Source organism: Anabrus simplex, chromosome 1 (genome assembly GCF_040414725.1).
Source record: "Anabrus simplex isolate iqAnaSimp1 chromosome 1, ASM4041472v1, whole genome shotgun sequence".
In the NCBI taxonomy this organism is placed as follows: Eukaryota; Metazoa; Arthropoda; class Insecta; order Orthoptera; family Tettigoniidae; genus Anabrus; species Anabrus simplex.
The window spans coordinates 1404419265-1404443632 of NC_090265.1; the positions used below are offsets into that span (position 1 = coordinate 1404419265).

General features: G+C 36.2%; 1 protein-coding gene across 1 annotated transcript in view; it reads left to right on the top strand.

The window, feature by feature from the left end:
- Positions 1 to 24368, top strand: part of Root (ciliary rootlet coiled-coil, rootletin) — a 461920-nt gene that overhangs the window by 136715 nt on the left and 300837 nt on the right. Inside the window, exons 9-13 of the mRNA XM_067137854.2 lie at positions 3475 to 3589; positions 3724 to 3960; positions 4107 to 4243; positions 13762 to 13922; positions 23438 to 23568. Of these exons, the coding sequence (XP_066993955.2) occupies positions 3475 to 3589; positions 3724 to 3960; positions 4107 to 4243; positions 13762 to 13922; positions 23438 to 23568 (781 nt within the window). The remainder of the gene's footprint in view (positions 1 to 3474; positions 3590 to 3723; positions 3961 to 4106; positions 4244 to 13761; positions 13923 to 23437; positions 23569 to 24368) is intronic.

Sequence of the window (24368 nt, forward strand, 5' to 3'; positions counted from 1 at the left end):
CTTGATAAAATAACCGTAGTTGAAGTTGAGTTTGGTAGGATTATTAAAATGTGTCTGAAACGAGAAAAGGAGAAGTGAAATAGAAAATATTTTGAGGAGAAAACCTTGTTAAAAATGTATGTTCGCGAGAAAGAAGGATAATAGAGTTGATTACCTAAAAGACAATCTTGTCGTATTTAACGTCCTCCCTTACGCCGTGTTGTTAACTGACTGAGTCCTGTATACGTGTGTGAGGTGCTTGCGGTGGGCGGGGAGTATTGGAGGGAGAGGTAAGTGACGTGAGGAGAGCGGGTGAAGTGTTGCGTAGGGTGGAGCTTACTGAGGAGTGGTGTTGTGATAGGCTAGGGGAAACGGACGGAAAGGAAGGGGGACAATTGTGTAAGGTGGAGCTGTTCGGAAGGAGGTGTGTTGGTTGTTTGTTGGGATTCTTTTTGATGGTTTTTCTGGATGAGTCTAAGTTAGTAGCCTCTTCTAATAATATATTTATGTTTTCCGTAATTTCGTTAACATTCTGGTTGGGATTTCGCTTCTGATCAATTTCAATATAGATATTTTCAAGGATATTCATTAATTTACCTTTGTTTAGAGTTTGTAGAATGGTTAAGTCCCTTTCTATCGATGTAAAATTGTGTTTATATTCGGTCATGTGAAGACTCATGGCCGAGTACTTCCTGTGTTTTTCGGCATTAATATGTTCTTGGTATCTTACTGAGAAATTGCGGCCTGTTTGTCCGATATAAGAAGTGGCACAATTTGAGCATTTAAGCCTATATATCCCGGAATTTAAATATTTGTTATTACTTGCAATGCTTTGGTGATTGAAAATTAGCCGTTGATTGTTGTTATTGGTGCGGAAAGCAATATTGAAATTAAATTTCTTAAAAATGTTAGTAATCTGGTAAATATTCCCGTTATTATAAGTAAAGGTGGCGTAGTTCTTCTTTTTATGTTCTTTTACTAGCTGCGTTTGAGGTTTATTCTTCATTTTATTCACTAATCTATCTATGTAGTGTTTTGTGTATCCGTTGCTTATCGCTATTTTATAAATGAGATTAATTTCTTTTTGGAGGTCGTTTTTAGATAAGGGAATGTTGAAGGCTCTGTTTAACATGCTTAAAAAGGAACTCTTTTTATGTGCCTCAGGATGGTATGAATCTTTTCGTATGGTATTTATAGTTTGAGTCGGTTTTCTAAAGATTGTAAAGGCCAACTTTTCTTCTTTCCTTTCGATTGTTAAATCAAGGAAATTTAGTTTTTTATTGTTCTCAGTTTCTAATGTAAATTTTATGAAAGGGTCCAAACTGTTGACAAATTGGGGCCAGAAGGCCAGAATGAAGAAATAGCTATTGTACAATATTACCTATTGTTGGCATAGAAGTAACTTACCAGGGGACTTGTGCAGATCCTCAAGGATACACCTGACATGATCTGGTAATTGTGCTGCATTGCGCTGACATTGGGGCATGTTTGGAAGAATCTCTTTGGTATTTCCAATCACAGAAGTGCCAAACTCAACCTGCACGTTACTGCTTGCAGGAATAGCCAAGATTCCTATATCCAAAAAGCAGTTGAGATTGAAGATGCCTGACATTTGCCGCAGAGCGCTAAAAACCATTTCTTTAGAGTCACTATTGAATGTTTGGGTCAAAACATAATGGAACCCTGTCTGAAGAACATACTCGATACAATCCACTGTTGATGCTGAAGTTAACAGAATGGTCTTATACGTCTCCTTGCTAAGAAATTGCTTTCCGGCTTTCTCACTGGTGGTCTTAAGTTCCTTCAGGTATGATACTGGGGAAAATCATTTTTCAACTAATGCAGTCTCTCATTATCCAAGCTGAAGAAATGCATTTGCCCAGTTGCAATGTTGCTACATCTTTACTTCTGGCATCATGTAAGTTGAATTATTTCTTTATTGATAACATGTATTTGATAGTGGCACCTGCATTAACAAAATCGTGCGCATATTTATGATATGAATGGTCTCCGACTTCCTTTATTGTTGTGGGTGTTAAAGTATGTAGATCTGTACCTGAAGCCTCCTAGAGAAGAAAAATGATGCTGATAGCATGTATTTTGTAGTCGCACCGGAAATTAAAAAACGGAGAAAGTTATTGATCAGGGTAATTGGATTTATGCTTTAGTATCTTTCTGTCCAAAGAAGGTGTCGAGTTTGCCATATAACATCTGCAGTTCGATGGACATTTCATCGATTACCAATAAACACAATCTTTCTGGTTCTTTTAGGCACTGACTTTCTGCTAAGGGGTGCTCCCTTACTAAGGGTGTTATTGCAGTCTCAGTTTATATTTACTACATAGCATGAAAGTGTGGATTTACTGGATGTGGTAAACATATAGTTCCGATGATCTCGAAATGAAATTCGGCGAGAAATCCTTCCTCGAAATAAAATTTAGCCATTCGTGACGTTCGTTCAAAGGAAATTCATGAAACGAAATCCCATTTCCCGATCTATTTTTGCTCTTACATAAAGGCACATAGGTAGAAAACCATACTATATACATAAACATTATGACAATTCACAACCAAAGAAACAAACCAAATACGGTAAACATGGACTCAGATTACACCAGCACTCTTAGCAATGATCACTGAGCTAGTCTCGTCAAGCAGACTGATGCCGGATTCTCAGCACTCCAAGTGCCTGAACTAGTAACTATGTTGTGTTCACTCGTTTACATGTGTGACCGGGCAAATGAGAAGGCGTATTAGTGGAGTCATAGTAGAGGGCGATGCTTCAACTCAAACTGAACAACAATGGATCAGCTCTCTTAACAAACTTTATGTAAGTAATACAGTGTAACACATGGGCTCAACAAATGACGGTAAACAACTGCAGTACACAGTCAGTGTTGCCAATATTTGCACCCAGTATTGTCATAATAAGTACTACATGTTTTACCATAATAATTTTCACTCTTTTATATATATATATATAATGTAAAGACATGGAACGCTGCATCATATTAGTCTGTACACATAATCCAAACTATGATATAGATGTTGATTCCCATAGGGAACCTGAAATATCTGTCCCAAATGAGTAAATTTATAATACCAATATAAATGGTCCATTATTGGACATTATAAATTTTCCAGCTAACTCATTCCTGGTGAGCCCAACTTAGCACACGGGGGCAAAACGCTGGTAACCAGGAATGAGTTAGCTGGAAAATTTATAATGTCCAATAATGGACCATTTATATTGGTAATCCAGACTATGTTCATTGTCCTGATAAGTTCATTTGCTTTCTTAAATAAACAGGTCAGAGAATAAATGTAATGAAGTGGTGTTTTATTATTGCTGCTTACCCTTCTGACATTTCATTTTCCTTACCATTTAAGTAACTTCACTGCTATTTATGTGTGCATTATAAATTTTAGTAGTTTGTCGTCGTAGTTAGTGTTCCTTAAATAAAGACCTATTTTTGTTTATTTTTATCGTTCCAGGTCACCAAAGCGAGGAGTAGCACGTACACCAACATCTCCAGCCTTTGCAGAGAGTACTATCTCTGCTGTTCAGGCTGCTCTTCACAAGTACCGTTTGCAGATTCATGATTTACAGGTAGTTTTGTATTTTTTTGTAGAACCCATTAAAAAATAGAGTTCATCCATCATTGATGACTCTTTTTTCTTTTTCCATTCTGTTGATCTTATACCCTGTTTTGTAATAATGTTCAAAGAATATTTTACCTGTAGGTTAAACTTCAAGCAAACAAGGAGCAGTTGCTTCTGGTACGGAAACAGTGTGAAATTGCTGATGAGAACCAGCAGACTCTTGAAGGCAAAATAAGTGAGTTGACTGCTCAGTTAGATGCTTGCCGAGCGCACTGTTCACAGCTTACTCAGGACAAAGACAGTCTGCAGAAAGCTTTAGATGTTACAAGAAATGAGAAGAATTCCCTAGAAAAGAATCGGTTGGAAATTAACGCAATGGTTAGTTGGAGCTGGTGAGAATCATGTCATTGCCAAATCATTATTTGTTTCTTAAGTTATTTATTGTCAATAAATGATTATGATATAGAGTATTAGTAGTATATACACACATTTTATATGAAATTGTTACTTTTTTTCTCTTATAGATTGAAGCTTTGAATAATGATTATGAGAAACTTCAGAAAACAAATGCAAGGCTTCAAAAGACCTGTGACAGTTTGGAGGATGAGAAACTGTTCTTACAGAGTGAATTGGACAGGCTAACAAAAGATTCTGAAATCAGGTACATCCTTCTCAATGGAGCATATTTTCTAGCAAAATTATGTATGTTGTCGCCATAAGACCTATCTGTGTCGGTGCGACGTAAAGCCCCTAGCAAAAAAAAAATTATGTATGTGTTTATATGTGAGGATTTGCAGAAGGCAGAAATATTTAGTCAACAGTATATAAACTTAGTTGGATATAAGGATAATGTTTAGGTAAAGGAGGTGACTAATGCTAACGAACTACTACTGGTGAAATGTTCCTATAACAGAAAAGATACTATAAAATCAGCTTCATGGTCCGTATCGCACTTCAATAGATTCACAATTAAGTATTTATTTTCCACCTAGTCGATACAATGATTGCTTAAGGCAATTTTTAATGGTCAAAAGTGGTACATGTTTCGTATATTATCAACATCTTCAGCCACATAACACTGTTTAGATGAAAAATGTATAAAATTGACAAAGTAATGCTTTAGAGGAAGTGTCCTTAAAATTAACATAAGATTGACAATCTTATGTTATGTTAATTATGTTAATTACTTTGTCAATTTTATACATTTTTCATCTAAACAGTGTTATGTGGCTGAAGATGTTGATAATATACGAAACATGTACCACTTTTGACCATTAAAAATTGCCTTAAGCAATCATTGTATCGACTAGGTGGAAAATAAATACTTAATTGTGAATCTATTGAAAGAAAAGATACTGTCGAACCCCAATATCTTAAATCTCCATTACTCAAATTTTCAATATCTCGAAGTAAATTAAATATCCCGGCCTTTTGTCCTATTCTTCAAGTGGATTTATTTCTCTATTACTTGAAATTTGGTTACACAAATTTCTTGATCTCTCAAAGCAAACATTTCCTCCCTTGAAGCAAAAAGTACTCTGCAACTCGAATTTTGTGCAATATTAACTGTGCAATATGGCAGTTGTGGTTTGTGAGGAACAGTTAACAAGTAAAGAAAGGGTTATAGTGATGCTGGGAGCTAATATGACAGGAACTGGAAAACTAAAACTTCCAGTGATTGGAAAATCGGTGAAGCCTTACTGTTTCTCGGGTGTGAATTAATTTGATAAAAATTAAAGTATAGATCATTGATTGATTGATTGATTGATTGATTGATTGATTGATTGATTGATTGATTGATTGATTGATTTTGGGAAGTTGTTTCCTTTGTGGTCATTTTTGTGAAGTAAAATATATTTGACCTGACGCAGGTGATATTTAAGCATTGAAATTTTCCACAGAGGACAGAGCATTGAATGAGTTGATAACATGACACCATAGCTGCTGCTTGGCTGGACAATGCTTCCCATTTGAAATAAACTATAGGTTTCTGTTGCAGTCATTAAGTTCTGGCATAAAATTTAATCTTCTTTTCAGTATGAACTTCAAAAACCTGTCAGGATATATGTGAACAATTTTGAAACCATAACCCCTTCAAGAAATTCCATGATGTTACAATTGAGGCGAGGGGTGCAATAACCACTTAAGTCAACTTATGCCATTTTTCTGGCGAATGCATTTTTATATTCCGTAATATGTTCTTCATCTATCCTCCAAATATTATTTTGTTATGTCAGTGCTAGACGGCAGGAGCTTGCATTATATACAGCTGTATAGCAAGTCATTCTTCCAGCAAACAGCTGGGCTGACTTAGGCGCTTCAACATGGCGGTATCGCACACGTGCGGGAATCAGTGAGTGTTTTCTTGTGACTGTTGCATGTGGTTTTGCTAGTTTTATTCTGTAAAGATGTATGATCAGGAAGCAGACGAGAAGTTAAATGAAGGAACAATGCAGATACATCAACGAGCCTCTTGGAAACGCTTACAGAACAAAGCCACGAGGAATCATGGTGACAGCTATGTGAGTACAATTGGCAAGAATGTTTCCAAGAAAATATTCAGTTATACTGAAAGTTGTTGCAAGAGAAACTGCCACACATTTTTCCCCAGGGAAAGACAGAAAGAAATGTTTCATTTGTTTTGGGAACTGGGTGATAAGGTAGTGCAGGACACTTTTCTTTGTGGCCTCATTGATAAAAAGGAAGTGGTCCCAAAAAAGCCAAATCCTATTCGCAAGAACAGAGGATATTCTTGGACATACCACCTGCAAAATGATGAAAGGAAAGAGGTCTGTAAAGAGTTCTTCTTGAAAAGTCTTCAAGTCGCTGAATCCAGAATGAAGATTGTGTTGTGTGCTCATGCTTCAGGTAAGACATCAATTTCCTATCAGAAATTAATGTTATTTAATATTAAATAATATTGTTGGAACGTTTCTATAATATTATTGCCGGGCTGAGTAGCTCAGACGGTTGAGGCGCTGGCCTTCTGACTCCAACTTCACATGTTCCATCCTGACTCAGTCCGGTGGTAATTGAAGGTGCTGAAAAAGTCAGCCTTTTGTCGGTAGATTTACTGGCATGTAAAAGAACTCCTGCGGGACTAAATTCCGGCCCCACAACATCTCCAAAAACCATAAAAGTATTTAGTGGAACTTACAAAGCAGTTGTTGTTATTGTTGTTGTTGTTGTTATTATTATTATTATTATTATTATTATTATTATTATTATTATTATTATTATTATTGTTGTTATATTTCCAAAGTGTTCTTTTAATATTATTTTTAATATTAAATTTAAATTCCTGGGACATTCCTAGGCTTTGTATCTCATCCTTTTAATTGTACTGGTAACACATAAATTGTTTGACACCTGTGTTTATTGTTTGGTTTTACAGGGAATCTCATAATAAGAAAGGATAGGGGAAGATATTCAACGCATCCGAACAAACTGTCTGATGACATCTGGAAAAGAATCGAGAAACACTGGTCTATATGTCCAAGCAAGGAGTGCCGAGGACATACCAAGCAGAAGTATTTTGAAGAAGCCTTTTACTGCATTTCAGCAGTGTTATTTTGAGTCCGCTGGAAGAACTCGTGCAATGAAATACTCTACGTATCACAGGTAGTTTAGAGAAAATAGCCCATACTGTTTTAGGCAACCAAGAAATGATGTCTGCAATTTCTGCTTTGAATTTACAAGATTATTGGATGTTAATCCTAACGATCCTTGTAAAACGATATATAAACTTCACGTGAAAAGGGTTAGAAAGTATCAGTCACTGAAACAAGAATACTTGGCTCAAGTGAAAGGTGATAGAGAAACAGATGACACCCTAATATTAGAGTTTGATTATGGGCAGAACCTTCCTTTGCCGAAGATAAATGTTGTATCCCACGTGTATAAAAGGTTATTGTGGTTGAATATTTTTAATGTGCACTGTCATAATGACTCTGGAAGTACATTCTATTGTTTTTTAGAATGTGATGCCAGGAGAAATGCCAATTCAGTGTTTACTTTACTACATGAATTCATCTCAAAGAAACTTGAACTTATAAGAATGTGAAGAAGATTATTCTTTTTTCGGATGCAGCAGAGGGCCAGAACAAGAATTCCACAATGCTCAGATTCTGTCTAGATTGTCACAGACAAGAAAGATTAGAATAACACTTGTTTCCACCCCGTGGTCTCTCCTATTGCCAATTTGACAGAAATTTTGGGCCATATGGTAAGGTACTCAAAAGAGTAGAAAATATTGAGTCTACTGAAGCTTATCTGTCAATATTGAAGACAGCACGAAATAATCCTTTCCTTTTTGAGGTTGTGATGGGGAGACTGGTGCTCAGCTTTAGAACTTTTTTTTTTTTTGAAGTCAAATGGCACTAAATTCTCTATTCAGAAATATATGGTGCTTATGTTTCAAACTTCGGGATCACTTGCGGTATCGGCTACCTATAATGCTATCTTTCAACCATTTTGATTTTCCTTGCAGTGTGATTTACCGCTGAAAGAACAGCTGAATTTCAAAGAACTGCCTCGGCCTGGCGTGAAGTTAACAAAGAAAATCGATGTTCTTTCTTTACTCAAGTGTTTAAAACCGAAGAATGCAGATGCACTTAAGCACATATTAGAGAAAGAGACTGTTGTGGAGGAAAGTGAACTGCAAAGCGAAATCAGTGAGACTGAGGAATCCAAGAATGGACATTCATAAATCCCTGTGTTGTTGTTGTTGTTGTTGTTGTTATTATTTATTATTATTATTATTATTATTATTATTATTATTATTATTATTATTATTATTATTATTATTATTATTATTATTATTATTATTATTATTATATGAATACATTTTCCTTAACTTAGTCTACCTTATCAAGGCAATAAGAAATATTTAATCATTATTCTCTGATTTAAATTTTATCAAAAGTGCATTATTAATAAAATATATTATAATATATATATATAAAATATATTATAATATTGTTATAAAATCGTACATCATGCAACAAGCCTATAATGGCAGTAATTAAGACATGAATATGTTTATAAATCGAGTGAAGCGAGTTTTATAATTTCCATACGAGTGTCTTAATTACCATTATAGGCGAGTTGCATACGACTGTTTATGCTCGATGATAGTTATAACTCTATTTTTTAAATATTCATAAATTTCTGTCAAGATGTCGCTTTACAGTTGAGTTTACTGAACAGAGCGCATGCGCTGGGTTATTGATTTTCCATAAGTGGATCAGAGACCTTGACAATGTCATATGTTTTCAAAGCTCTGATAAAAGGTTATCATAACCTATCTCTATTTCAAATACAAATTGTTTATTGTACAGTTGGTGAAGTGAATTTGCGGGAATGTGCCGTGTGGTTGTGGAATTTTATTGGAAGTAGGACGTGCATTGATGTTGATATGTGTTCAGACATGTTTGATTTTGGAAACATGTGCGAAGCTAGTGCGTTAAGTGCAGGTGCAATGCTATCCTTACCTAATTGGTCAAACAGTTGTATCATAAAGAAAATCTGAGCTCTGATTGGTGGAGAACCTGTATCACAATGAAAATCTGAATTCTGATTGGTGGAGAACCTGTATCATAATGAAAATTGAACTATAATTCAGTTTTCTGGCATATAATATTTATATTTCGGCATCGTCGAGCATAAATATACTTATTAATCAGTACAGGGTAGCTGTTTTTCTGTATTAAACTATTTTGAACAAATCTACTGCCCATAAATGCTAATTTAAGGTGCTGATTGTCAGTCTATGCAATAACGACTTAAGTAAACTCACATTTAAATTAAGATATTTAAGAACTAGTGAAATTTAAATTCACAGTGAAATGAAATTATCGTGAAGAACTGTCGTTAAATTATATGTATAAATTAAGATGTTCATAAATAAAAAACTCTGATATTTACAGTGTTTCAAAACTTTGGATGTGATTTTCTCAAAACAGTGTTTTTGGACTTAAGTTGTTGTTGCACCCATTGCCTCAATTTACAGTGAAACCTTGTTAGTGCGTTCCCCATTAACACATTTTCCCGCTTAGCACATCATAAATTCGAAGTCCTGATTCTCATCGTATTAAATCTATAGAAAAACACCTTACTTATCGTGTCACAAATTTTCGCTATTACCACTTTGATTACACAAAATCAGCTTCGTGATCCGTATCGCACTTCAATAGGTTCACAATTAGATCTTATGTTAATTTTAAGGACACTTCCTCTAAAGCATTACTTTGTCAATTTATATATTTTTCATCTAAACAGTGTTTTGTGGCTGAAGATGTTGATAATATATGAAACGTGTACCACTTTTAACCATTAAATTGCCTTAAGCAATCATTATATCGACTAGGTGGAAAATAAATAAATACTTAATTGTGAATTACCACTTGTACGATCCCATTTTTCCTATGTAATAGATAAGAAAAATGTTCCACCGATCAATACATTTATTGTGGATGAATTATTACACTAGTACCGGTTTCGACCTATCTTGGCCATCATCAGCTAGCACACAAATTTACAGTTATGGGATAAATTACAAAGAAGTTACTTAGAGCATCCGGATGTCTGATGAAAAATGGAAGTAAGATATATTGCAGTATGTTGCGTTAAAATAGCTCTGATTAAAAGTAGTGATGGTTAGAATAAATTTTGCGTTTCACACATACATCCAGGCATTCCTTCATACATACGCTGTACTCATATTAGCTTTTCTTTACAGATAACGACCATATACGTACATAGACGAGAGAAGTGTCACCACCAACTACTCTGATATTAAAACCTATCTTGCTACATCAACTTAATTTTCGAATTTTACTGACAAGAGTTCTCATAACATACCAATACAAAGTATATCAACCATAGAACATTCTCGATATTCAACTTAATCAACACATGAACTACAAGAGGATTGAAGAATGAATGCAACGCAACATGAACTCAAATTTTAATAGACGTTTTATAACATCCATGTTTTAATGTGTTTATTGTGCTATATATTTTTAGTGTCTTATGATGTGCCATATATATTTTAATGTGTTTATGTACTCATGTCCATGCTCAATCAATAGGTTTTAGTTTCTAACCATCACTACTTTTAATCAGAGCTATTTTAACGCAACATACTGCAATATATCTTACTTCCATTTTTTATCAGACATCCGGATGCTCTTAAGTAACTTCTTTGTAATTTATCCCATGACTGTAAATTTGTGTGCTAGCTGATGATGGCCAAGATAGGTCGAAACCGGTACTAGTGTAATAATTCATCCACAATAAATGTATTGATCGGTGGAACATTTTTCTTATCTATTACATTGAATCCAATCAATACGGAATATGAAACTTATAAATAATAACCCATTTTTCCTAGCCCTGAAAATGTAATTTGTCATCCCTTGTGAAAGAAATGTGATTTCCAACTCGGATAAGAACCGTCGCCACAGTTGAGTAATTACAGAATAAGGCCTTAAATTCCTGAACTTCACAGGATAAGTTGCACTTTCAGGAAGCAAGCTGTTAATCTCAGGAATGTTCGGTTTTGCTTGCCAGTTAGCAGCAAGATCGCTGAATAACACCGTGAGCCCATTTGTGCTTGTATTTTACATTCCATTCAGAATTTAGAAATTTATTTTGTGTTGAGTGGTACAGTGAAGTGTAGCAAATATTTGTTGCGTGATATGGTAGCCTATATCTGGATTAGGAACATAATTGTGTGAAATTGACTAGCATGGTGCATATTTGTCTTGAGATTTATGGATACGGAAAAAATGTTGTGAAATTTCTTACTAATGAAGACAGAATTAAAATCTGTCAGAAAGTGGACTGGCGCCCGCATCTTAAAGCACACAGAGGTTGCGAATGTTGAACTCGCACTTTCAAGTTTCGACTCTATTGCTTGAGTTTGTCAAAGTTTATTCAAAATGGCGGCCAAACACATTCCCCCCCAGTTGCATATGGTCGAGTGTAACCTCCAATTCATTGTCTAAGAATTTGACCTTAAAATAATGTTTAATAACCTACTGCTCTGAAATAAAAGACTTATACTAACATTTGTTTTAGAAAGAGTGTGATCTCCAGTAATACTTTGGTATTTATATTGGCCCCTGTGCTCATGTTTTCATATTTGTTGTTTGGTGTGTATCACACCTTTTCGTGCACTTGTTATTTTATAAGCCCCAGCAGAAAATTTTTTCATATTTGTTCTCTCATGTTTTTCATACCTTAATACTTCCCTGTCATCTTTAGAAATGGTAGATATAGTTTTCACTGTACCCGCAGATACACAACATAAAATGCCCTTGTGTCAGAAGAAATCGTATCTAGTGTTTCCATATTCCTGCTGGGTAGTTTTTATTCATATATTCAGTAGTATGTTTTCTTGCATAACACATTCTGTTTTGTTGTTCCATACAGAAACGTTTTAATGAGGTTTTACTGTATTCTGTTGGATACCAGTATACTGTTCACTCTATTGTAGGAGACAATAGAAATGGGGCATGGTTGTGTTCTTCCAGTATTCTCTGAAAGCTTTTCTTTTGCTGTTTACAATTTGTCAGTGGCAATGTCTGAAATGTTATTTGAGGAGTCCAAAGACACAAAAATCCTAAGGAACTGTCACCAGGGCTGCTTACCAGTCATCATCATTATTATCTTTGATTCTCCACTCCAGCAGGCCATATGTGGATTGAACAAGCCTTGGTTTTTTATTGTTGAAAGCAATCTCTTTATCCTCTTCTGCTGACTTGCTATGCCTAACATAGTCAAGATTATTTTTTATTGGGATGAACTACTTTAACCTTTAGCTGGAGCAAGGTTTTTTAGAAGGTTGTTACTCCTCTGTCACTCACCCTGTGTCCTGGCTTGTTACAGGCAGAGCCTGGCCTACCATATACTGAGGCCAGGTTAGCAAGTTTGCTGTATACCAGTAGGTCTGTAAATGGTATATCATGGATTGAGATTTCCTACTACATTTGGTGATAAAATCACATATACATTATGTTGACATATTGAGTACCCCCACAAGTCATCAACTTCTCATTATAGAATCCGGCAACATTCTTGAATCATGCCAGGAAACTTTCCCTGCAGTGGTGGATTGAGCCACATTGACCCTAGCCATCTCTTGTTGTGTTAGTAGATTTTCTTAAATTGTCGTGTGATCTATACAGCATTTTGAAGTGCAGAATTCATTAATGTTCAGTGGAATGCTATTTTAGGTATAGTTTATGACTGAATATTTGAATAGTAGCCTTTGTTGGAGTAACTGGATATGACAGCATGCATAACTGTCAATCTGACCAGTAATCCCATGCCTCAACACAGCTGAGTAAAGCAATCACTGTATATCTTTCCCAGTACTGATGGGCTTTTGGCACTATTTTTCTCCACTCTGAACCCTGATAGACTAAGGCACAGACTAATGTACCATGTGTGACACTAACCTGCAGGTGGTAGATGTGTGTTTCAAAAGGTGATCAAAGTTGTTTACGTATAGTACATCCCAATCTGCCTTCTGTATATAAACTTTGCCATGGTGTGGCATTTCAGAGCAGAGAATAAAAGAAACTATCAGTGATAGAAATTTTTAGTGAAGGGGAACTTGAATGAATATTCCTAAGTCTCTAACAGAGTAGAGAGAAACCTTTACAGTGAGTGAGAATATGTATCTTTGCCATATTATTGGATTAAATGCAAGAGGGAGGCATAGGAAAGAATGAAAGATTTCTATAAACTTTTGTAAGTAATAATATGGTGGTGAATGTAAAAAGCTAGGTCTATGAGGCTTCTTAAACTTATGAGGTATTTAAAGGAAGAGTTTCAATTGCATTTATTCATGTGTTAACTTTGTTGCAAACAGAATATACAGCATTCCCTTGACAACTCCAGAAATCAAGAAATCACCAATTTCCCAGCATAACAGAATCCTATAACTATCATGAATTCTATCAGAGAACTTTTTGATCTACTTTTGTACTTTTAATAAACTCTGAACATTCAGTTTCAGTATTTAAATTGTTAATGTTGGAAAGCTGTGAGAATAGGCCTACATTCAGGAAGAAAAATCATACCACTGTCAGTTGTTACAAATTTCATTCTCTGTTGATCAGATCACAGTTTAATTCGTTACATCTTTCCTAATCAGTTTTTGCATTTTAGGGAAATAAACTTGCGAGCAGAGGAAGAAAGATGTAGTCGTATGAGAGAAGAATTACTAACATTAAGAGAAGAACTTAATCAGGCTTACCTTGCTCGAGACATGTTGGAGCAACAAAAATTGGAGGGTGATGGACTTCTGAATCAAATTGAGAAAAGTAAAGGTATGTATAATCATCATCATCAGTGTCTAAAGGCAATCATCAGTGTCTATACAACCATTCTTTCCTGTCCTCAGCTCCTCATTTCATTTCATAATAAAAACCATAATGGAGACTCTGTGCTAAGTCTTGAAGGAATTCATTACACCCTAACTCACAAACAAGCAGCCTACTATAGCTTAATTTATAGAGCATTTAAAATACCCCTCATGCCCAAATAATGTAATAAAGAAATACAATATATCAAGAGCATAGCTAAGTTTAATGGATTTAATTTGGAAATGATTAATCGTATAACCAGTAAAATAAAAAATAAACCAATGTCAAATCTTATTCCAGATACACAAAAAAATTTTTATTCTAATAGGAGAAAAAGTTGGTCTTCTGTAGATTTGGTATTCAAATTCGTTGTTCTTATGTGTAGTAGTGATATCTAAAAAGTTTATAGATTTATTGACCTCATCTTCTTTAGTAAAATGTATGTTTTGATCTAAGCTGTTCAGGTATTCTCTGCCATCTGTTGAATATATTTGGAAGCTGGGAAAGGTTAGAAAATTAAAGTGTGTCTAGCAGGGAATAGTATTCTTCCATGATCAGAGGAAGTGTATACTCTCTGGCTTGACGGGTAGTAATCAAACATGGCTGCATGCAATGCTATTATTGAGGATGAAAATCATATATCAGAATATTATTGAAAGTGTTAGTCGCTTAGCAACCTGCTGATTACAGAATGTATTGTGGGTTAGAGTAAGCCTTCGCCTGCAGTTATTGGAGTGATCATTTAATGATTTGATTTTATGATTACTCAAAGTTGTCTGAACTTAGAGACCTATCAGTGTCTCATGATTCACCGTCAGATAATTCTGGGGAGAATAAAACAAAGATAAAGCAAATCGGTCCAGTAGATTCCCTGTCCGTTTTCACGCTTATGCCCTGAGCCGGGTGAAATACACTACAAAAACAAAATAAAAATATTCATGTTCACAGTATGTATGATACGTAAACAATTAAGAGAAATCAGTTATCACTAAACATATCACCTCAGTGGCCAAAGGACTTAAAGTCAATCTGTAAATGCCCGGCCTGTCACGCCAGGAAATCTAAATAATGAAAGAAGATGTTTGGCATTGTATGTTTCTGATTAACATCTTTCAAAACACAATTATAATGTACAGAACTACTTTGGACTTAGTTTTGTTAGCTTATATCCTAGGATACTCTGTTCTAAACTTGGCCATTAATACCTGTCAATAAGGATGTGCTTTCAGTGTTCACTTTTATTATATAAGTTATGTTACGTGGGTATGTCATTTCAGTAATTATTTTGCAGTGTGGCACACTTTTATATGCACGAAATGTACTGTGTTTACTGGTATGCTTCATAAAACAAATGTTCACCTAAAACTGGGAGGTGTTGTACTATAAGGATTTCAGTTTTGTATGCCAATCGGTTCAGGATACCTTAGAGCATTATAATTAGAATAAAGGAGCTACATTATCCGGGCATGATGATCAAGTTCTGTTCTGTAATATGCCGTCATTGCTAGCAGGGTTGCATGTGAGCGAGCAACACGTCAGTAATAATAATAATAATAATCGTATGGCCTCAGCTACCGTGTGCAGACATTTTGATTTGACGCCATCAGGCTGTCTGCTCGTCAATTTCAACGTTCCGTTTTACTCTAGGTCCGTTAGATGGCAGACAGAGTAAACTGGATCTCTCTTGGGCGTCTATGGCTGAGATTTAATTAATTTTGTTGGGTAAATACCAAATGTATCACCAGAGATCTTTTACATGCCAACATCGTACGACATGGAGTGTCGAATGGACTTTTTTACGCCCTTCAAAAATCCGACTACCTCTGCCGGGTTTGAACCCGCTATCTTGGGATCCGGAGGCCGACACTCTACCACGGATCCACAGAGGCAGCTTAACACGTCGGTGTATTATGGTAGCACACTGCCCAAGATTACCAAGCAGGGGAGATTGACTGGCTACATGCTTCATAGGCTGACACATAAGTTGCTCACAACTGAACTTACACTTGTTTGTTGATTTTCTGGTGAGCTTTCACTAAGAGGAAATAAAATGCGCTCGAGATCGATTTCTGTTTCAGAAAACTATGTCCTCTTACACAATTTCCGTTACCTATTTTTAGACATCCTGTATATTGGGGTACTACAATAACTTAAGAAAGGGTTGTAGGGAACTTGACTAATGCAGCTTTCAGTTCCAATGTTATGGTATGATTAAAGTGATCGTAGGAGTGACTGCCATATTAGTTTGGCAGATGTAAAAGGTTTCTCTGCAAAATCGAAACATGCCATTCAGTACCTGAACTGCTCAGCCACATAATCTTCAATATGGTTCTTTCATATCTAAGGAAATGAACATGATTATGTTCCATGTATAATGCCTACAGGAGTAAGGCACCTTTGGGAGAGTAGAATAGTTGACTAGAAAAGCCCTGTTACATAAGTAAGACGTATTATCTGCATAAAGTAAAAGGTACTGTAGATTGCAGAAAACGAACTATGATAAATATTTGTTTGTAAATCGGGGAATTGATGATTGAAATGCATTACCCGAAGCTCCGTTAGAGCATTTTCCTAAAAATGTAAGATGCTTCAAGAATAGACTCCAGCATTCTATAAATTGTGTGTAAATTTCTATGTGGTAGTGTCATATTTTAATGCAACACTCAACCCACTGTAAATAATTGTAGTATTAAAGCATCTGAATGATTTAAGGCATATGTGAATTTGTATATGAACATGCTGTATTTACAATGCTAAGGTAATAGTAATTTGACCGCTCAGTATACTGTAAGTCATGGTGTAAAATTTTGAAATATTAAGGTACGTGTGAATTTGTATATGACATTGTTGTAAGGTTTTTTTTTTTTGTTTTTTTTTTGTTTTTTTTTTTTTGTTTTTTTTGCTTTACGTTGCCCCGACACAGATAGGTCTTATGGCGACGATGGGACAGGGAAGGGCTAGGAGTGGGAAGGAAGTGGCCGTGGCCTTAATTAAGGTACAGCCCCAGCATTTGCCTGGTGTGAAAATGGGAAACCACAGAAAACCATTTTCAGGGCTGCCGACAGTGGGGTTCGAACCTACTATCTCCCGAATACTGGATACTGGCCGCACTTAAGCGACTGCAGCTATCAAGCTCGGTGTTGTAATATTAAGCTAGTAGTGTCTTCAAAAGCTGATTGTTGAGGGCAAAGTCCAGGGAACCAGACAACGAGGATGAGTACCAACACGATGGATTGACTAGGTGAACGGCCCCCTACAGAGTTCTCTCAGAGCAACCATATTGAAAGCTTTAGATAGGGAAGAAAGGCAGAGTATGGTTCATCGGCTAGATGGCTGAATATTATGACAGTCATGAGGCAAAACGAAGAAGAAGAAGAAGTAAGCTCAACCTAATAGTATCGTAAGCCGTAGTGTTAAGCACTGGAAATAATTAAGTTGTTTGTGAATTTGTATATGATGATACTGGATTTAGAATGTTAAACTAGTAGTATTTCTTGTAATATTTTCTTTCCATGGAATTGCTTGTTGTACTCTTGTCATTGTTGTTGTTGGGTAATTACATTTTCACTTTATTATCATACTACTGTAAGTGATCATTGCCACTGGGATATTTACCAATTGCGGCATGATGATGATGATGATGATTATTATTATTATTATTATTATTATTATTATTATTATTATTATTATTTTATTATTATTATTATTATTATTATTATTATTATTATTATTATTATTATTATTATTATTATTATTATTATTATTATTATTATTATTATTATTATTTGTATGGCAAGTATGCAAAAGAATATTTACACTATATACAAGGACAAGAACGTTGGTAGCGTTTACATTTACAAATCAATGTCCAGTTGCTGTAGCCATTCTAAGAAGGGGGGTGTAGCACTGATGACATCTTGGGCTGGTCCACAATACTTCCTCAGAGGGCACTCCTCAATAATGTGCTGCACTGACTGGAAAGGGGGGCTCCGCAGTCACAGGCAGGGGATTCTCGAAGTCCCCACTTATGTAGCATGGCATTACATCTAGCATGGCCTGTTCTTAAACGGTTGAGTTTAGACCATTGTCTCTTCAGGTGAAACCCTGGGAGTCCAGTTGTGGGGTCTTGGATGCCTTGTTGTTTCACACATGCAGAGCTCCAGCTTTGATGATATTTTTCCTGGATATTGAAGCCAGTTATGTCATGCCATATTGGGTTCCTTGATTTAAGACGAGAAGGAGGTAGGTCAGTAAGGACCTCATCGATTGGGAGATTCTGTGGATGATCAGGATTGTGTAACTTTTTCCACTCGCATATGGTTGCTTCCTGTCGTCTCAGTTTTGGAGGTGGTATGTTACTGATAGTATGTAGCCACGCGATTGGGATGGATTTTAGTATGCCTGTTATGGTTCTCATACATTCGTTCAAATGGACGTCGATCTTCCTAATATGAGCGCTACATTGCCATGTGTAGATAACCTCCCCGTGGTGTGCCCTGGGCAACGGACTTCTTATGCAGGACGGCTGATAGTCTACACAAATAGGCGACCAAACTAGATCCTGGATCTCTCACGGTCAAAGTTCCATCAGAAGATAATAATAATAATAATAATAATAATAATAATAATAATAATAATAATAATACCGGGCGAGTTGGCTGTGCGCGTAGAGGCGCGCGGCTGTGAGCTTGCATCCGGGAGATAGTAGGTTCGAATCCCACTATCGGCAGCCCTGAAAATGGTTTTCCGTGGTTTCCCATTTTCACACCAGGCAAATGCTGGGGCTGTACCTTAATTAAGGCCACGGCCGCTTCCTTCCAACTCCTAGGCCTTTCCTATCCCATCGTCGCCATAAGACCTATCTGTGTCGGCGCGACGTAAAGCCCCTAGCAAAAAAAAAAAAAAAAAAAAAAAAAAATAATAATAATAATACATCATCACCAACGTCAGGTACATTTGCTTATCTTGGATAATGCTCACTTGTGTATTTTTCGTCGCCATAAGACCTATCTGTGTCAGTGTGACGTAAAGCAAATAAAATAAATAAAAAAACTTCTGTATATACCACAGAATTTATAATCTCTGTTTACCAAAACTAAGTTTTTGTTTCAGTCTGAATTTGAACCTTAAATGTTTCATACTGATGCACAGAAAACAAATGACTGCTGCCATGATCAAAACGTAAACAAGTTTTTGAGAAGGTTCCGTGTTTGCAAATATTTTATCATAAATTATGTCCGCTATTGACCAGAAACGAAGGAGAAGCCTAATATGACGTTCCAAGAGAGGGAACTGTTAATGAATTTGGTATCATAGAAAATAAGAAAGCAGATTATAGCCTGCACATTTTCTGCTTCATTCAAAAAGTAAGGCAATATTCCTTAGTTCATTAAAAATCATACCCAGTCATGTACCATATTGTACATGATACAGTAGAACCTTGATGCATCATTCCCAGAACCGTTGTTTTCCTGTATCCATCGTTCAATTTATTTAGTCCTGAAAATGTTCCATATAAACTAATGTTAAATTTCCCCGCATCTATCGTTCCTCAAACTATCGTTTTTTCTCATCGATCGTCAAAAAATTACTAGTCCTCTGCCACAATTTTCCCGCATTGTTTGTTCATGAGAAAAATATACGCAAATGTTCTTTTGAATTTAAAGTGGCATGGAATAGCGGCAACCTGTTACGCGAGAATGTATGAGAGCTACGAGCGATTAGGAGTTTCTTGGCTGGACTGCAGTGTGTAGATTATTTACGTGCAACTACACTATATAAACACGCCTATGAGCCTCCTGGCGCCAAGGCCTCTACTCGAAGCGCCAAGCCGCCATTGTGCTGTTTCATTTCATTCTGAGTGGTCCTGTGCTGTGTCTTGGTTGTGTGTGGCGATTTTAATTTTATCTATCATTCATAATTACTGTACTGTACTGTACTGTAAAAGGGCAGTAGGTGTGGAGTAGAGTAGAATGGGAGAGTGCTTTCTCTCTGTGCTGGCTCACATATGCAGATCAATCTTTATACAAGCTGGTATACCTTATTGCTCCTAACGTTTCACTAGAAACTGTTCCCAGCAATTTCAACAGTGTTGTCTTTGAAAGGTTATATCCAGTTCAACTGTAGCCTGCAGGCCCGAAAGATTTATTTTATTTTCATCAATCATAATCACCTATTACTTTATAGAGAGCAATGACTCTGTCGTAGAGTGAATCTCATTGTTCTGCCGATTTAAACATCAGTCACTGCCATCATTATCATACTCTTCATAATCATGAAGTCCTGTCTTGCAGAAACAGTTGTGGGTAGTGAATTATGAAACACAGGGTCACGAAGCTTCAATGTATTGCTTTGCCTGTGAAGAGAAAATCAAGCTTTCCATATTTATACAGTGATTTCTGGCATAAACAAATAGGAAACAATGGTAAGAGGGTCCATGCATTGAAGATACAAAGTTTGAGTAAGAAATGAAATCAGTAGATAAGTTGTGTGTAATTTTGGTGGTAGGATCATGTTAGATGAATGAAGGATAGGTTACCTAGGAGAATAATCATCTTGGCTATGGATGTTGAAAATGAGAAACCATAGAAAATCATCTTCAGAGCTACCATTAGTGTGATTCAAACCCATTATCTTCCAAATGTAAGCCAACAGTTGCACACTTCAAACTGCTTAGCCAACTCACTTGGTGGCTATGGATGGTAGAGAAGCAGGTAATAACTGAGATGCTGGTTAGACTCAGTTTTTAATGATGTCAAGAGAAGAGAGCTAGACTGCTTAGCTCAGACTAGAGCACTGGCCTTCTAAGCCCAACTTGGCAGGTTCGATTCTGGCTCAATCCGGTGGTATTTGAAGGTGCTCAAATATGCCAATCTCGTGTCAATAGATTTACTGGCATGTAAAAGAACTCATGCAGGACAAAATTCAGGTATGTCAATGTCTCCAAAAATCATAAAAATGTAGTTGCTGGGATGTAAAACCAATAACATTACTATTGTTAGTTATTGAAGATATTTATTATGTAAAACTACAGTTCAACAACCTATAAAATATATGAAAAGCAAAGCCGTCTTCGAACAAGCCATGAAGGCCCATGTAGAGGCGGAAGGTAAAGGGGTTCCTCTGTCTAGGTTAAGTGGGTAGCTTTTATGCCTGGATAAAATAACTTACAGTATATTATTTTAAGAAAAAAAAGCATTTGTACAGTAGATTTTCATTGTAGCTAGTTTTAGACTGATAGTCCTATCCTTTGGACCAGGTGTTCGAGTCCATTTTGTGTGGATAAAGTGTCCATTTACGTATTATTAGACAAAATGTCTTGTTTAGTGTTCTTAATGCGTGTGCTATGAATGTCTGGCTCCTTGGCTGAATGGTCAGCAAAGTGGTCTTTGGTTCAGAGGATCCCACATTCGATTCCTAGTTGAGCCGGGGATTTTAGCAGCATCTGGTTAATTGCTCTAACTTGGAAACTGTGTGTTTGTTTTTGCATTAATCTTTATTTATATAGACACATCATACTACCAACCACCACAGAAACACACAATAGTGAACACATTGTACCACATATGATTGACATGTCGAAAAGCATCCAACTGTAGAGCTGGACCTAATTGTCACATGTGGTGATCATAAGTAATTGAGAAAAGAGTCATGAAGAAGAAGAGTGTATGTGATCGGAAATTCTTCAGAATTACTTGGAGGTTGTAAGTACACTAACAAAGCACAATCATATCGTGAGTTATTTTCAGCTTCTTAAAAACTCACAAGTTGAATATTTTAATAAATCATTATTTGACACTTGATTGTCTATTTCTGATACATCAAATCCTGCTCTCCAACAAGCCTCTCAGAGTGGAGTTTCAATTTCAGGACAGTTCACTACTATCCGTGCATCACATAGGTAATCAAGACTCTTACTCATCACTGATGTACTCCCAATAGACTTATCTCTGACTCATAACTGCATCACTATGCTGGCATTGTCATCTCATAAATGACTTGACACTGGCCGACTCTCGCTGGCTTCGCTCTTTATATAGGCCAGTGAAAGATTCTCACATTTCCCATTTCCAGATCATTTCGGGTGCCTTCTCCGATGTTATCCAGCTTATTGTAAGGAGGTTCCTTATTACAAGACTCAACAATTCACTGGTGGCTATTATTTTACTCACCAGTGGCCACACCTACATTGTCATCACTATGCTAGCAATGTCGCCCCTTGTAGGCCTCCCCTACTCTCAGCCTTCATTATCACAATGTATCAACTACTGTGCTGTAATCCTTCTCGGGATGAAATTATATGAGCTGGGTATTTTGGGGGCCAACCAGACAGTTGGTTTAATTAACAATATAAACATGGACCAAATATCCCAGACGAAGACTGTCATTTTTCAGTTGACAACACTGGCCATGAAAGCAGTATTTAGCAACGCCATGTGTAAACTATGAGTGTGCTAAAATTTCTAAGAATAGTAAGGCAAAAATACAATAGTCTTGCCTGCAGAATGGCACTACATTGCACTTTCCATGATAATAATCAAAACAATTAAAAGGAAAGAAGGTGCCGAGCAAGTAGCTGCGCAGTTTGGGTCTTGCAGCTATCAGCTTGCATTCAGCAGATAGTATTCAATCAGTCAATCAATCAATACTGATCTGCATTTAGGGCAGTCACCCAGGTGGCAGATTCCTTATCTGTTGTTTTCTTAGCCTTTTCCTAAATGATTTCAAAGAAATTGGAAATTTATTGAACGTCTCCCTTGGTAAGTTATTCCAATCCCTAACTCCCCTTCCTATAAATGAGTATTTGCCCCAGTTTGTCCTCTTGAATTCCAACTTTATCTTCATATTGTGATCTTACCTACTTTTATAAACGCCACTGTTGGCAGCCCTGAAGATGGTTTTCTGTGGTTTCTCATTTCCACACCAAGAAAATGCTGGGGCTGGTCGCTTCCTTCCCACTCCTAGACCTTTCCAATTTCATCATCGCCATAAGACCTATCTGTGTTGGTGTAATGTAAAGCAGTTTTCTTTTTTAAAAGGAAAGACTATATATAGAAATTTTTTTCCATCATTCCCTCAAAAAGATTTCTACACGAGAGAGGTTATATGTCATAGTGCTGCTGATCAGTTTATTGTAAGAATCTTCAAAAATGTATACAGTATTTTATATTATTATGTAAGGTGTTTTGTATAGAGACAGAACAAAGGTTAGAATAAAATATTCTGGAGGATTTATGATAAAAGCCCATGGTTACCTTTAAATGATATTTTGGGATAAACCAGACAGTTTTACCCTACTGCAAATCAAGTGACATTTGGTTTGGTTTTGCTTTGTTCTTTAGGAATATTATATTGAAAACTTTTACCTTTCACTGTTTACTCACTGCTTATCTTACGTATTTAATCTTAAATTAGTATTTCACATACCCTAGTTACCAAGTCAATCAGAAATAAACTTTAGTGTCTATATTTTTGTGCAGGTGAGCTCAATTTAGAGCTGGAACGAATGCTACTTGACAAATCTGATGTCCAGGAAACCTTAGCAAAGTCCGAAGCAGTTTGTGCAAGCCTGGAACAAGACAAAAAGAGACTCCAAGAGGATGTTAGAAGGGTAATAACTTCTACTGCTAATTGTGAGCAAAACTGGAAGCAACTACTTTATATCCATTTTTTAAAAAATTCAGCCGGTTCTATATTTAAAAATGATCAATCATTTGAAGGAAGTAACTCACTGTATTCCAAAAATCCTATTGTAACATTGATGGTGTAGCTATTATGATGGTGATAGTTGCAGTTCGTGGGGTCAGACATCAAGATCACTGACCATACAGCCATTATATTAAATGTCTGTGATCATTGTGTTGTGACTTTATTAGTAATATTCCAAGTGAGTTTCTTCTTTCCTTCCAGCTGTTCCTTCCATATTTTACACATATATTATATCTGAATAGTGTTTTCTCTCCATACAGTTTTGGAATGGCTCCTTATAATGCTGGAGATGTAGAGAAAAAGTGATTGTGAAGAATTCTTTGCTATAATTCTCTACTAGATCTTGGCTCTGAAACATACTTGCTTCTCCTTTAATCTGCCTGAGGTTGTTATCTGATGTCTTTTAATCTCTCTATCCTTACAAAATTCCAGTGGTTGAGCGATTAGGATTGCATATTGAATCGTGGACAAGGTGAGGGGTAGAGGAAGTGTATTCATGCAAGTCATTCATGTCATCATGTAAAAGAACGTTGAAGGTTTGTTCAGTCAAAACATCTTAGCATTTTCTTCCAACTCTCTAGAGAGTTCTCTTCCACACACTGTAATGTTGCAACCTATTGGCGAGAATGGAATGTTGAAACTGATGTGCATAACACTCAGGAAGCATAAGCTCAAAAGACTTGCAACTAGGCAGTGAAGATC